The 15817-nt window shown below is 37.1% G+C and overlaps 1 protein-coding gene across 2 annotated transcripts in view; it reads right to left on the bottom strand.

Annotated features, from left to right (window-relative positions):
- The window catches only part of TRHDE (thyrotropin releasing hormone degrading enzyme), a 260813-nt gene that overhangs the window by 177161 nt on the left and 67835 nt on the right, over positions 1–15817 (bottom strand). For both annotated transcript variants that reach the window (XM_026667718.2, XM_087967997.1), the window contains exon 3: positions 11246–11372. In XM_026667718.2, coding sequence (XP_026523503.1) covers positions 11246–11372 — 127 coding nt within the window. The remainder of the gene's footprint in view (positions 1–11245; positions 11373–15817) is intronic.

Genomic DNA, 15817 nt, shown 5'->3' with positions numbered 1-15817 from the left:
ATGTAAGTCACCTAACAGTTGGGTTGGAAAATATATAAACCAGGATAGACATTTTAATACTGTCTCTTTAAGGGAATGCTAAAATTGTAATTGGTTGTGGTTCCTCAAACGGCCATAAGACGGAGATAGAAACCTGGGTTGTTTCTGTTCTGTTGCTGCTGAGAGTGTTGCCGTTCCTACATTTTCCCTATTGACTGTTACTGATCATCGTTATTCTTGGATTTGATGTAAGTCTGTTACTGAACTGTTTATGATACTGGACTTTGTTATTGGATTATCCCTGGACTGAAAAATGACTGCTTTAACCGTGAATGACTTGGACTGCTTGTTGAACTTTGCTTAACTGTTTTACTGGACGTAAAAACCTACATTTTTACTATACAGTGTATCTGTGTGCTGGTTGTGTGTTATTCTTCACCACTCTCACTACGTCTCCCTGTGTGTGTTCATTCTCCTAATGGGGAATTACCTCAACACTGGTTATGGGCCCAGCTCATACCAGGCTCAGATAACAGAGTTGGTGTGAATGCACAGTACTGTTTACAGACAGCTGTTTACTGTTTAATTGTGGGCTACTATCCTAGTAAAGATGGCACAAGACCCTTCAACAAGTCTATCACTGATAACCCGGTTGGATGGAACAAACTATGTTTCCTGGTATATGAAGTGCAGTCTACTTCTGTGTAGAGAAGGGTCATGGAATGTAGTTCAAGACCCACCAGATGTAAATGCTTAGAATCCAGAAAATGAGGATGATGCCAAGAAGCTTGCTGACTTTAAACAGAACAACAAACGAGCTCTTTGTATAATTGGACTAACACTGAGTGACCAGCAGCTGGTCCATATTCATGGAGAAGAGTCTGTTACTAGGTGTTGGGAGAATTTGAAGAGGATTTATGTTTGTGACAGTGTAGGTACACACATACATCTTACACGTAAACTGTTTAGAGCACGTCTTCTGAAAGGTGGAAATATGTTAGCTCATTTGAACTTCATGAAAAGACCTTTTCAAGAGCTACATGAAAAGGAACTGATATTTTCAGAGCTGCATCAAGTTTACATCATTCTTTCCTCATTGGATGAAAGTTATGATGATTATGTATCTTCACTGGAAGTCCTGACCAAAGATAAACTGACATTGACTGACATAATGGGAAGGTTGTTAGAAGAAGCAAGAAGACGACTGGATAGGGACCAACTGAGGAAGGAACAACCACAAGAAGAGGATTTGTCTTCAACTGCTATACTGTTAGGAAATGTTTTTCTTGTGGGGCTAAGGGACATATAACTAAATTTTGTAAGAAGGGAAAACAACAGAATACTGGTAATCACCAGAAGGCTAAGAAGAACGTTAGTTTAGCTATGTCTAGCAATTCAACTGTAAACCATGATTTGTGGGTTGTTGAGCATCGCAGTGCATTACTAAAGATAGAGAGAGGTTTGTAAAGATGTGTATGAGTAAACAACATGTATCATTGGCAAATGGATGGAAGATGAAGGAGTCTGGTCAAGGTACTGCATATTGTTCTTGTATAAATGAACATTTAACTATGTTATATGTACCTAAACTGAAATTTAATTTGTTATCAGTAAGGGCTTTAGTTAATACTGGTTATGTAGTAACCTTTAGGGGAGATAACTGTATAATAGAAAAAGAGGGTAAAAGTGTTACTGCTACTTTAGAGAATGATTTATATGTGTTACATGATGACCAGTTGCAGATGGCTAACTCGGTTTATAACAATGTTAAGCCACATGATGAATGTGTACATTTACTACATAGACGTCTGGGGCACATTAATTTCAAAATGCTCAAACAAACTATTAAATTGGCAGAGGGAGTAAAATTAAAACCCTGTAGCAAGTATTTAAACTGTAGTGCCTGTAGTCAGGAGAAGAGCAAGGTTACTCCTGCAAACAGACTGAATGGGTTTAAGACCAAAGAACCTTTAGAGGTTGTGTTTGCTGATATAATTGGTCCTAAGAAACCCAGTTTGGGAGGTTCCTGCTATGTTTTGAGTACAATGGATCATTACTCACGGTACAATTTCTGCTATCTCATGAAAAACAAAACAGAAACATACCAACATTTCTTTAACTGGCTAAGATTTGCTGAGAGAAAAATGAGGAGTAAAGTAATTACTTTAGTTACTGATAATGGGACTGAGTTTATTAACAAGATTCCAAACTATGTTGAAATTGGCTGGTGCCGAACATAAATGTTCTGCACCTTACAGACCACAACATAACTCGTCTGTAGAACAAAGAGGGCAAACATTACAAGCCATGGCTCGCACTATATTATCTGATTCAGGTTTGCCTGAAACACTGTGGGGTGAAGCCATAATGTGTAGTAACCATGTTTTAAACAATGTAGTTAACACAACAACTGGAGAATTGCCATTCACTCGTTGGCATGGCAGAAAACCAAATTTAAGTTACCTACACACATTTGGAGCTCCAGCATGGGTGCGTATTCCCTCACAAGTAAGACTGAAAGGGCAACATAGAGCTAGGAAATTATTTCTCGTAGGTTATGAGGCCAATCATAGATCATTTAGATTTGGGGATCCAGGCACAGCTCATATTTATTGTAGCACTAGTGCAAAATTTCTTGAGCATGTTGAGTGGAATAAACTGGAACAGGAATCCAACAATGATGTTATAATTGACACCCAAGTAGTCCCTAAAGATGAAATAAGTAAACCATGAATAGCCATTAAAGAGGAAGAACAGGAGGAGGTAGGAGAACAGGCACAGGAGGAGGTAGAAGAACAGGAGCAGGTGGCACAGGTGAGTCCACCAGTAAGCCCTGTATTACCAAGACGTTCAACCCGAGTAACACGACCACCTGATAGATATCAGGTTAGTGTTGTATGGCAAGTGAATACAGTTCCAAATAACTATAATGAACTAAAACTGTATCCTGCTAAGAATCAGGCTGCTTGGCAGGAAGCAATGGATAAGGAACTGAAATCCTTACAAAAAGTTGGAGGTATACGAAAATGTTAAGTTACCATCTGGTAAACATGCCATAGGATATAAATGGGTTTATAAACTTAAGACTAGTGTAGATGGGACTGTTACCCATAAAGCCAGGTTAGTAGCACAAGGATTCAATCAGACAGCAAACGACTACGATGAGGTGTTTGCACCTAGTCTGAAGGCTACTACATTAAGAGCACCATTAGTGTGGGCAGCTAAGGAGAAATACATTATAAATCATTTGGATGTAGAGACGGCATATTTGCGTGCACCGTTGCAACACACTATTTATTTAAAGAAACCTTTAGGTATCAAAAATGATAATACAACTGATTGCTGGAGATTGAAAAAGAGTATTTATGGCTTGAAACAATCAGGATATGAGTGGAACCAGTGTATAGTTAAGGAATTAACTAAGATAGGTTTTGTAGCCGGCATGGCTGATCCATGTTTGTTCAAAAGAGAAAGTAATGGTGTAATTTCATTGTTGCTATTGTTTACTGATGACATAGCATTAATCACCAAAACTGAACAAGAAGCTACTGAGATAATTTCACTATTAGAAAAGAAATTTAAGATAAAACAGTTAGGTGAAATTAAACAATATTTTGGTTTAAACATAGATAGAACTAGGGGAAGATACAAAATCTCACTGGCAGATAAAATCAACCAGTTACTAAAAAGTTTTAAAATGGAACTTTGTAAACTGGCTAAAACACCGATGAGCCAGGAGTTTAGCCACAGTGATGTTCAAGGTCCTGTTTTTGATAAGAACATTTATTAGTCCTTGATTGGTAGTTTATCTTATCTCAGTAATTGGTCAAGACCAGATATAGCATACTGTGTTAACCAATTAACTAGATTTAACGTTGAGCCAACTGAAAGGCACTGGCAAGCTGCTAAGCGTGTGTTAAGATATCTGAAACAAACAATGCATTATGAATTGTATTTGGAGCCTAAAATGAACTAAGTCTACCTGCTTATGCCGATGCAAGTTTTGCTACAGACATAAATACACATAAATCTACGTCAGGTACTGTAGTATTATTAGGAAAAGTGTTGATTGGATGGAGGTCTATTCGACAGAAACATTTAAGTTTATCACTAATGGAAGCTGAATTCTCATGTTTGTCTTTATTATGTACAGATTTAGTTTGTTATAAGCAACTATTAATTGATATGGGAATTGATGTAACAGATCCTATTGTTGTTTATGAAGACAACCAATCAGCAATACAGATGGCTTCAAATATTGCTGTTAAAACAAGAATGAAACACACAGATTTAAGATATTTAAATGTGCGACAATGTGTGCAAAGTAAGATGATTAAGCTGGAATACTGCATGTCAGAAAATAACATTGCAGATCATTTTACAAAAGCCCAAGGCTCTGTAAAGCATAAGGCTTGCTGTGAGGATTATGGACTTAGAATGTAAGGTTGTATATATTGTCCTACCCAAAGGGGAGAATGTTAGGAATGTAAGTCACCTAACAGTTGGGTTAGAAAATATATAAACCAGGATAGACATTTTAATACTGTCTCTTTAAGGGAATGCTAAAATTGTAATTGGTTGTGGTTCCTCAAACGGCCATAAGATGGAGCTAGAAACCTGGGTTGTTTCTGTTCTGTTGTTGCTGAGAGTGTTGCCGTTTCTACATTTCCTATTGGCTGTTACTGATCATCGTTTTTCTTGGATTTGATGTAAGTCTGTTACTGAACTGTTTATGATACTGGACTTTGTTATTGGATTATCCCTGGACTGAAAAATGACTGCTTTAACCGTGAATGACTTGGACTGCTTGTTGAACTTTGCTTAACCATTTCACTGGAAGTTAAAACTTACATTTTTACTATACAGTGTATCTGTGTGATGGTTGTGTGTTATTCTTCACCACTCTCACTACGTCTCCCTGTGTGCGCTCATTCTCCTAACGGGGAATTACCTCAACACATACTGCACTATAAAGAAGAATTCAATATAGTTACTGCCCTGGGATAGAAGCTGTTTTTCAGCCTACTTATCCTTGTTTTTATTATCCTGTACCATCTGCCAGATGGTAATAGTTCAAAAAAAAGTGTGCCCAGGATGAGGGGGATCTTTAAGAATGTTTTGAATTTTCTTAAGGCAGCGGGAGGGAAGAGGGCAACCTCTGAGCAATGATGTTAACCCTCTGGAATGAGGTCCTATCTGCCACTGTGCAATTGGCAAACCATACATAGCAATGGTGGGATTCAAAATTTTTTTTACTACCGGTTCTTTGTGCATGGGTTGGTGCTTGTGGCTAGGTGGACATGGCCAAGTAACTGGGTGGGCGTGGCTTTTTTTTCTTTGCCCCCGCCCCATTTTTGGGCCTTCTGGGCCTCAGAGGAGCTCTAGGGGGACATTTTTGCTCCCAGAAGGCTCCTCTGGGGCTCAGGAAGAAAAAAATGGAGCCTGGAGGGGGCACACAGCACCCCCTCCATGCTCCTCTTCTGACGTTCCTGGCCTCAGAAGAGCCTCTGGGGGTGCATTGCTCCCAGAAGGCTCCTCAGAAGCTCAGGAAGAAAAAAAAACAGAGCATGGGAGGGGCTCACAGCACCCCTCCATGCTCCATTTTGGGACCTTCCTGGCCTCAGAAGCCTCTGGGGGGCGTTTTTGCTCCCAAAAGGCTCCTCTGGGGCACAGGAAGGCAAAAAGTGGAGGGGGGCTGAGCCCCTCCCTCCATTTTTTGCCTATCTGGGCCTCAGCAAGGGGAATCCTGGCACAGCTGATGATATGAACAGCTGATTGTCAGGAGGGGAAAAAAAGAAAGGAATTCCTTAAGGGGTGAGTGTCAGATGGGTGGGGTGAGTGAGCATCAGGCGGGTGGGGCAAGTGAGCCAGCAGCGACTGGGTGACCGGATCGGGGGCATGTCCAACCAGAACTCACTACCAGTTCGGCGACCCATGCCAAATCCTTGCTACCGGTTCACCCGATCCGATCCGAACAGGCTAAATACCACCAATACATAGGTGCAATAAGTTAAAATACTCTCTATGGTGCAGCGGTAGAAGGTCACCAGCAGTTTTTCATTCAGTTATTGTTTCCTGAGAAGTCTCATGTAGTATAATCTCTGCTGGGCCCTTTGACCAGTGCTGCAATGTGAGTACCCCAGGTCAGGTCCTCTTTTATGATAATATCCAGAAACATAAAACTGTTCCACTTGGAACAGTTCCACTTGTTCCACTCAACCTCCTTTATAAGCAAGGGCTGGATGTCTGATCTATTTCTTTTATAGTCCACTATAAGCTTCTTGGTCATATTGGTGTTAAGGACCAAGTTATTGTCTCCACACCATGAAAGCAACTGGTCCACCTCATCTCGATGGGCAGACTCCCCCTCCCCCAGAGATGAGTCCCACCATTGTTGTATCATCTACAAATTTAATAATAGTATTATTAACATGAGTGGGAATGCAGTCATGCACATAAAGAGTATAGAGTAAGGCACTCAACACTGTGGTGTAGGGCTGAAGAGATATGATTACCTAATCTGACCCTTTGAGAGTGGCCAGACAGGAACTCCATAATCCAAAGGCAGACTGAATAACAAAGTCCAAGATCCATATTTATCAAATGTATGCGGAAGACCAGAAATGATGTGCCAGCAGACCAATTTCTCAAAGTACTTCATGATGATAGGAGTAAGTGCCACTGGTCTGCAATCATTGAGGTTATTGATAGATAACTTATTTGGCAGCAGAACAATGGTGGAAGCCTTCAAACAAGATGGAATAGTGGACTGGGATAAAGACCAATTGAAGATCCTGGTAAAGACTCCAGCCAAGTGATCAGCACAGTCTTTATGCACTCAGCGAGAGATACTGTCAGGACCGGCAGCCTTTCTAGGGTCTACAGCCTCGCTTCCTGTTCCTCCACAATGAGGTGGGGGTTACAATTAAGCAACATATCTGGGATATTAATTTTTAAAACAATGTAAATCCCACCATTCATGGACTTTTTTCAAATGGCCATCTGTCATCAACTTATCTCTCCTCAATTCTAATTCTGAAATTGCATTGGGTCTTCATCTTGGCCAGATTGGGTAAAATATAAAACCTTCCTCAGCAGCATTTATTCCCCTATGGAGGCAGCTATATAGGATCCCTAAGCCAAGACACTCCTTTGTTGCTCTCTTTATAAGGAATCTCAGAAGACTAGATCTTTCCTGTTGTAAAGAGCAAGTCTGGAAGAGAACAAAATGCTTACCTTCCACTTCTTCTACCTGTCCAAAACCTCAATAGTTTTTCTAGATTTGGGGCCATCATTTATTATATCTATCTTACCTACATTTGAAAATTAGTACAGATTTGCACACCCAAATAATTATGTCTGCAGTGGAATTTCACTTGAAATTTTCATCTCTATTATCCAATGCCATTTATCTATTGTGTGATTTCTGAATTTTACAAAAATGTACATAGGTAATTCAGACATGTGAGCAAATGAGCTATCTACTTGAATAAATAACATCTTTTATGTATTCCTCTATCTCATAAATCACAATGGATGATGGAAAATGCAATAACACATAATGGTTGAAGATATTACTGATGAAAGTACTTACACAAAGAAAATATGTCAGATTACTAGAGCCTGGAGATGAGTCATCTTGGGTCCCATGGCACAATCTATGAGGCTACTCATTTGTGATTATTAAAGCTATAAACCAAAACGTTAAAACAAAAAGTTAGGGAGATGTTAAGGGCAACACACAAGATTGGTTCCCATAACTTGTTTGCATGAAAACATAGGTGGTAATATTTGAACAAAGGATATATGGTGGCCCTAAACTCTTGGATGTGGTATATTTTTTTGTTACCCTGCTTGGTACAGGAAACAAAGGAATGGAAGATATTTATAGACAGAGCATAGTGTAGAAAACCAGCTATGCTATAATTTTCTACAGAAGAGGTACATAATCAGAAAAACCAGACCCACATGTGGCCTGTTAAATCCTTGGAAGTACCAGAAAATACCAAAAATTAATATCAATTTTAATGGGTTAGAAAGGGAAAATTGTTATGGAAACTGAAGAGAGAATGTAGACATTTCAGTTAACACAAAATCTATATGAAATAAAATTTCATTTTCATCCTTGATCCATAGTACTTGTTGAAGGACAGCCTCATCATGCCAAGAATAACTTAGAAAAATACAACCCCTTCAGTGCAGTATACTGATATCACTGGTGAGCTATCAGACTGCCTACTGCCAATCTCTTTGCCTAACATGAAATAAAGCAGCAGTAGCTGCCATTCTTACTATTTGCAACCACTGCAGATGTGGAAGGAACTACTCAATCTTTCCCCATCTTACAGGACAACATAATATTCTGTACAAAAACAGGTGTGTTTATCAGCCTAGTTGACAATGCATAGGAATTGTTTTATATAAGGAACTATAGATACACAGTGACATTTCCTTCTCAATCTATACATTTCACCTTTTCCTAAAAACTCTTACATAAAATCTCCCATCACTTCATCCAAACCATAGTTTAGAGAAAATTACCTTAGAAATTCTTAAAAGTTCTACCTGACCTAAAGTAATAATCCTCAATACCAGGTTTTAGAGCTGTAGTCATTATTCCCCATGAAAATCTGACATCCAGAAGTCATAATAGTTTCTGCTCAAGAAGAGATGTTATTAAGTTAAAAAGGCAATCACTAGCAGCCTTACATGAAAGTGTTACTTTCCTAAATCAAGGGTGAGTGCTCAAACACTGAAGAGTAAAAGAACTCTAATGAAGACTGTCTTTGGTTCAAATACTTTCAGTTTTTACTTTAAGCACTTAACTCACTGAAAGTAGCTAAAGCATTTCCAGAATACTCTCAAGAGACCATAGACATTCTAAGCAATATATGGTTTTAGTCATTCGTCAAAGCTACACAGATTTCAGATTGAGCTTTTAACCATCACTTTGTTCACATGTCTGAATTTTCAGAACAGATACTTTTTAATCTAATTATACTTAAATAGTTAAATATATAAGCACATATTTATTCTTTCATATTTTGGGAGTATTCCATTCATGATGGGGTAGTGAAGGAATCACACACATGCTTTGTTCAGTTGAAAAAACCTGGTTAGCACAAAAGAATCATATATGCAGATAGTAATACATAGGACTACTAAAGAGCAAGAAACCATAAAAGATGATTTGACAAGTACAATATTTGCACTGGTCAAATTTTAAATGAACACTTTGATAATGAGGCATAGTTTTATTCTCTGCTCCCACCCGCGGGACACTACTAAGCGCGGCAAGGGGGGGGTAAGGGCCGGAACAAAAGCCCCCCCCTTTTTGCTTTTTTTTCCTTGACGGGGAAAGAGCCAGCCCCCCCCCCCCCCCCCCCCCCCCCCCCCCCCCCCCCCCCCCCCCCCCCCCCCCCCCCCCCCCCCCTCCCCCACCAAATAAACTCAAACACAAATAATAAAAATAAAAATTTATTTATTTGGAATAAATTATGCCCTGCCAGCTTTCACTACTGCACACATCAATTTTCAAAAAGTCCCATATGCATACTGCAAATAATGAAAATTCATGATAATCTACTGATTTTCAACAAATAAATATAGAACAATAATATATAACAATAAATATAGAACAATAAATAAAGTAATAATTTTATCATTAATTTACTGAGAGAGCTACTGTTTCCAAACTTTCCTTTTAGCACTACCTAAATATCTTATTGATACAAAATTCAGAAGTGAATTACATCATTTCATTTTTGCTTACAGAGAAGTGTTGTGGTTCTTTTGGAAACGTCATCAATTAAAATTCCTATTTTCAAATCACATTATTTTCATATGATGTTTCTCAATTTGGAAAAAAAAGAAAAAATATTTTATTCTTCTTAGTTTTTATTTTAACCTCTTTGAAATTACTCTGCCACATAGGCAGAGAAATTAGTCTGGAACTGTAAACCTCACCACTGCTTCTTATATATTTATTTAAAAAAATAGGATACAAGAAAAAATATTGAAGAAATATAAATGACGAGGGAAAAATATACATCCAAAAAGTATCATTACTACAATTTCCAGACCAGAAATAAATCTTGTTTGCCATATATAGTCATGAAGAAAGTTTACTTTTTTCCTAATCTGTGTCCTTGGTTTGTTTAAGATAACAAGTATATGTCAAATATCTAGACTACACTAGGTTGCTTTAAGAAATTGTTCAAAGTCCTATTTTCCAGGCTTATGCTTTAAAACTTTGAAATGACACTTTGAATTCATACTTAAATATTAATTACAAGACATTTTGAACTCTGTAAATTGTAATGGAGTTCAAGAAGTCATCTTAAGACTAATAAAATATGTTTTGATTGATAGTGCTAGACAATAATTTAAATGCAGAATCTTTGCACCAATTATATATACTGTATAACAAAATACATTTCTGCCGTAGTTTGGTAATAAAAGCAAGAATCAGAAATCCTAACAGTCAATTTCAAACTATGCCTTAAATAAAAATCTATTTGTATAATTGTTATGCAGGAAATCTACAATGCAAAGTGCCTTGAAAAACACATTAAATAAATAATTAATATAACTTGATGCTAAAGTAAAACAATTTCAGTAGTTATAATTTCTAGGTAGTATGCCTGAAAACCACAGTCCCAAAACAGCTGCAAGACCCTGGGGAAAGATTGTCTAGAGAATACACTGAACAATTACATTTAATTGAATCATAAAAAATGAAACCGTTGCAATTATTCTTCTAGTCTTCCAATATTTTCAATTATCTAAAGTTGTAAATATAAGTTTCTTTCTGCAAATTACAAACATAATGTGTTTTCTTTTTAACTTTCTGACATTGCTAGATTTTTCTGCCTAAGATTCATAATTTTATGATAAATTACGCACAATATATATGACAAAGCAGTACACATCTTATAAAATGTTTAAACTGTCCATTTGCAACATTACCAATCAAAGTAATGCCTGTCACACCATTACTCATAAGTCAAGAAAGGTAGTGCCTGGCAAATACGTTCTTTAAAGAAGGAAGCTCTGAATTCCAGAACTAAAACCCCCTAGGGTTGAACATTAGAAAATACTTGTGATCATGTTGGTCTGCTAAATAATACATTTCCTAGATCTTGGCCCCCGTACATTGCAAAACAAGTGAAGATCCAAACATTATAATTTGGCTTTCTTCAATCTAGAACAATAGTAATCCACTTTTTTCCTCTTGAAAAGCTCAGTTTTAACTGGAAAAACTTACCTAATTTTGGCAAGGAATAGGGTACTTTGAAGTAATCTTCATAGAACTCAATTAATCTCCGTGTAATGTTTAGAGCATAGTCTCCGGATCCTCTTCTAATGGCATCAGGTCTTGCGTACAATCGTACCTGTTGGAAACAAAAGAAAACAAAATAAAAGTCATTATATTTTCAGGAATGCTGAAGTAATTAAAGCATTGGTTTTTGTGTATGTATGTGTGTCTGTGTGTGTCTGTGTGTATACACACACAAGTATAGAGTATATGTGTGTGTGTGTTTTTTGTCATAATTCTATCATATCAGGATAGATGATTTAATTATAATAATACATTTTCACAATTAAATATAAACAATGTTACAGTTACCCATTGTGAGAACTGTAATAATAAATTATATATTGTAATATATCCTGCCAATTACACAGATTTTGTTTTATGAAATATGAATATTGATTTCAATATTTTTAAAGGCACCAATTTTTAGCATAATAGGTTTTTGTCCTCTATAAGTAAGTCAAAATAGTTTAATAGGAGATAAGATCATAGTAAATTAAAAGCACCTATCAAACTTTGATATTAATAAGACTTTCTGACAAAATGTTTTTCTTATACATCAAAGATTTTTAAACAAATGTACTGTTCAAACTTCTTAAATAAATTAGTTTTAGTTTTTTCACATTAAATAATATAGCAATTTACAAACTATACTACAGATATTGAAATGAATATGCTAATTTGAAACTCATCTACACAGGAATGTTTTCGCGTCTAATTTACATCTCTGAACAGAAAAATATTGGAAGGTCTATTTAATCAGGTCATGGGCCTTTGTCAGTCAGATCACAATTGACAACCAGGTGTCTTATGCAAGATAAGAAAGCAGTAGTTTTCTTGGACTGTTATGGCATCACCAAGCATCTCCAGGAGTGTTAGAAATGCTTCCTTAGATTTAAGGGGTGGACACTATCACAAACTAGAAACTATTAATAGCTCCATTCTCTATGAACTTATCTAATCAGCTGAACACAGTAGAATTAACACCATATCTGATGCAGTGAATTTCAGTTTTACCATGTGTTGAATTTAAAAAATGCTACTTCTTGCTGGTTCTGAATCTCTATGCATTTAACTTCAAGGGATGATCTCAAATTCTAATTTTGTGACAGTGGGAGGTGATTTTTCATGGCATGCATAATTTTAAATATTTTTACAATGTTCACATATTGCACATTTTTTTTCCTAAGAAAGAAATGCTAAAATATTTCTTCATAAGGAAACTTCTCTTCTCTCCTACTAATTTTACTTCTCCTTTCTAGCTTTCTAATATTATTTCTTAATATTAGAAAATGGAGAAACTGCAGACACCCAGATTCTTATTGGGCAGCAACAGTGCATTTTCTCTCTCTGGAATGGTTGTCCTAGATTTTTGCAGCCCGGGTATGCAGACTTAAAGCAAACCACAGAAGAAAAGTATATAAGGTCATTTTTTATATCAACATTATTACATTTATAATCTATTTACTAATTATTCCAAGCAAGAATTTGAGAGATTTTTTTTATATTAGCTTTTTACTTTGTTGACATTTTATAGCATTATCTTCCATTATTCGTTATCCCTTTCCTGATCTACTGCCAACTCAAATCCTCTTTGTTTGAGAATTAAAGGATAATCAATATGTATACAGCCAGTGTAAGTGACAGCCAAAGTCAAAAAACAGAACGTGGATTCATACTTGGTTCTTAAAAAACTGTACGCCAAAGTGTCTGCGCCACAAATCAAGTCTACAATTATTGTTGCTCTTTCTCAATGCCTACTGCCGCCCCTTTTGCTACAGCTTCCTTGACTCTACTGTAAGCCAATGAACATGCCAAGGAACTTGAGATTTTGGCCTACATGCCTACCAAACTCTGTAATCCTCCATTAAGTCACAACTGCACAGATAATGGATTTTTTTGGGAAGGGAGGCAAAAGCTGAAACCAATTACTATGCTTTGTGTAATTTACTTGTGTAATCTACAGAGCAACCATTCCTGATCAAACCAACCTGTTCTAATGATTCAGATATCGGATTAGAATAGAAATACTCAAATTCAGTGTCAGCATTCCAAGTTACACATCAAGTAAATCAGAACCCCACGGCAGGAACGTTCCTCAGAAAATTTGTACATTGTATCGGCACAGCCAGTGAAAACCAACTCTAAAAGTTTCCCACGGTTAGCATATAATTAAAAGAGCAAAAGTTTCTCTCCCCAGGTGTCACAGGTCACATTGTCCAATCAAAACAGATGGTAGGTTTCCTCAATCACTTCTACTCCTCCAATGGTCACCTGTTGGGATGACCTTGGTTCCCATGGGAGAGCTATTTATTTTGTCTATGAGACAGTCTAACTATTTCCCCCTCATCCTCCCCCCATACTGTGTGGCATCTATGAAGTAGCACAGGATGGTTCCATCCAGGTTCAATTCAGAGTTGACATTCAGTTCTATTGTCAGCTACCCAATTTCAGAATTTTTGTTTTAGACATTATTGCTGATACATGATGCATAATTGAGAAATGCTAAATACTTTTATTGACTACAGAACAACTATTGTGTCAACTATGTCAAGCTGTGAAATATCATTACTACAATAGAAATACCAGAACATTTTATTGCCCTCCTGTGTCAAGCATTTAAGGTGAGGAAGGTTCAAGAGTCAGGCACTGGAAGGATTTCAGGGATGGTCTTTATTGTAATAAGGTAACAAAAGAATCTTGAAAGACTATACAAGTTTTTCTCTGCCCTATCTTGGACTAAACAAAGTCAGTCAGGTTACTTTGAGTTTCTTCTTTGTGCTTTCTTCTTTTTTAGAACTATATGGTCTTTTTTGACAGGCTCCCCTCAATGGTTTGTTCATTCCTTCACTACTTTGAAGGTTAGATCTATACTTTTTTATATTATGAGAATTGTCTACTCAGGATAGGGAGATGCAATCCAGATGGAATATAGAAAAACAAACTGACTCCAAATTATTAAAAGAGTAAAACAAGGCTGCATATTTATTTATTTATATGTCCTATATATGCAACATACAATGAGAGAGACTGAATTAGAAGCATAGCAAAATGAAGCCCCTATGCATTTCAATGGCTACAAAAAAAATCTGTCAAGTTATACAACTATAATCCAAAATCATTTTGTTGTCTCAAATGAAATTTATACACAAAAAACCATAGTTCAAGTAAAACATGGTGAAATAGATTGACTCCAAGTTGTCAAATAAATGATAAAGATCTATATTTCTTATCCTATTCAATCCGTATGTTGAATATATACTAAGAAAATCTAGGTTGCAAGATGAGTATGGTTTTAAACTGGAGAAAGAAACATCAATAACCTGTACCATCAGGGATGGGATTCAAATTTTTTAACAACCAGTTCTGTGGGCATGGCTTAGTTGATGGGCATGGCTTGGTGGTAATGTGACTGGCTGGGCATGGCCAACTCAACATCACTCACATTGAGGCACGCATCTCCTCGCCTGGCCTCTCATGACTCTGGGGATGCCGCAACAGTCCTAAGTGTGACAAACAGTCATAAGTCACTTTTTTCAGTGCCATTGTAACTTTGAATGGTCACTTCACACAACTAAAGTACCAGCAAAGCAGGAAAAAAACTCCAGAGAAGTTCCAGAGACAGGAAGTCTAGTCCTGCCAAGAATGTAATAAGAGTTAATGGAGAGGCAGTTTCGGTAAGCAACACCAGAATGTTTCCTTCCTGCCTTCCTTACAGGATTAGGCCAGTAATTTCTTCTAACAACCGGTTCTCCAAACTGCTTAGAATGTTAACAACTGGTTCTAGCGAATAGGTGCGAACCTGTAGAATCCCACCTCTGTGTACTGTGCTGATGACACTACTACAATAGCCAAAATGCAAAGGCTTTCCAAACTTCAGTAATGAAAATCAACACCACAGGAAAGAAATTGGATAATGATTAAATAGGGGAAAAAATCAAAATGATGACAAAACAATAACCAACCAACCTTGGAATATACAGTGAAGATTTTGATTAATTGTAGATAGTTATTTTTGCCAAAATATAAAAAGTCACAGTAATAAATAGCATAAAAACAAAAAATGCTATTCTTTGGTGAAGGGAGGATAAAAATGGCTCCTTCAGCAATGGAGTAATTGGGACAACTCTATGGTCTCTGTGAGCCCCAGGCCTGGCAGCATAACCAGGACTTGAGGGCTTTATGAAAAATAAAAAGGGATGGGAGCAGGGCTGGGATTCTACTGGTTCGGGCCGGTTCAGACAAACCGGTAGCTCTGAGGATCATCTGTGAGCAAACCGGTTCACTCCGACTATCAGCTCTTGCTCTCCATTCTGACTTTTATTACCTGGTTTTCAAGCTCAACTGCTTCACATGGCACAGCAGATTGTGCACGTCAGCTGCTTAACACACAGGGAGAGAGAGACACACAGAGAGAGAGAGAGAGACAGAGAGAGAGACTCTACTGTATTCAATATATATATATTCTAATTAGCATATATCTCCAGTGACATTTTTGGGAGAATAAAAGCACCTATGACA

The sequence above is a fragment of the Notechis scutatus genome, chromosome 6, assembly GCF_049901735.1.
Source record: "Notechis scutatus isolate UNSWTSFEM ecotype Mainland chromosome 6, rNotScu1.2, whole genome shotgun sequence".
Taxonomy (NCBI): domain Eukaryota; kingdom Metazoa; phylum Chordata; class Lepidosauria; order Squamata; family Elapidae; genus Notechis; species Notechis scutatus.
This window is presented reverse-complemented; position numbering and strand designations above follow the sequence as displayed.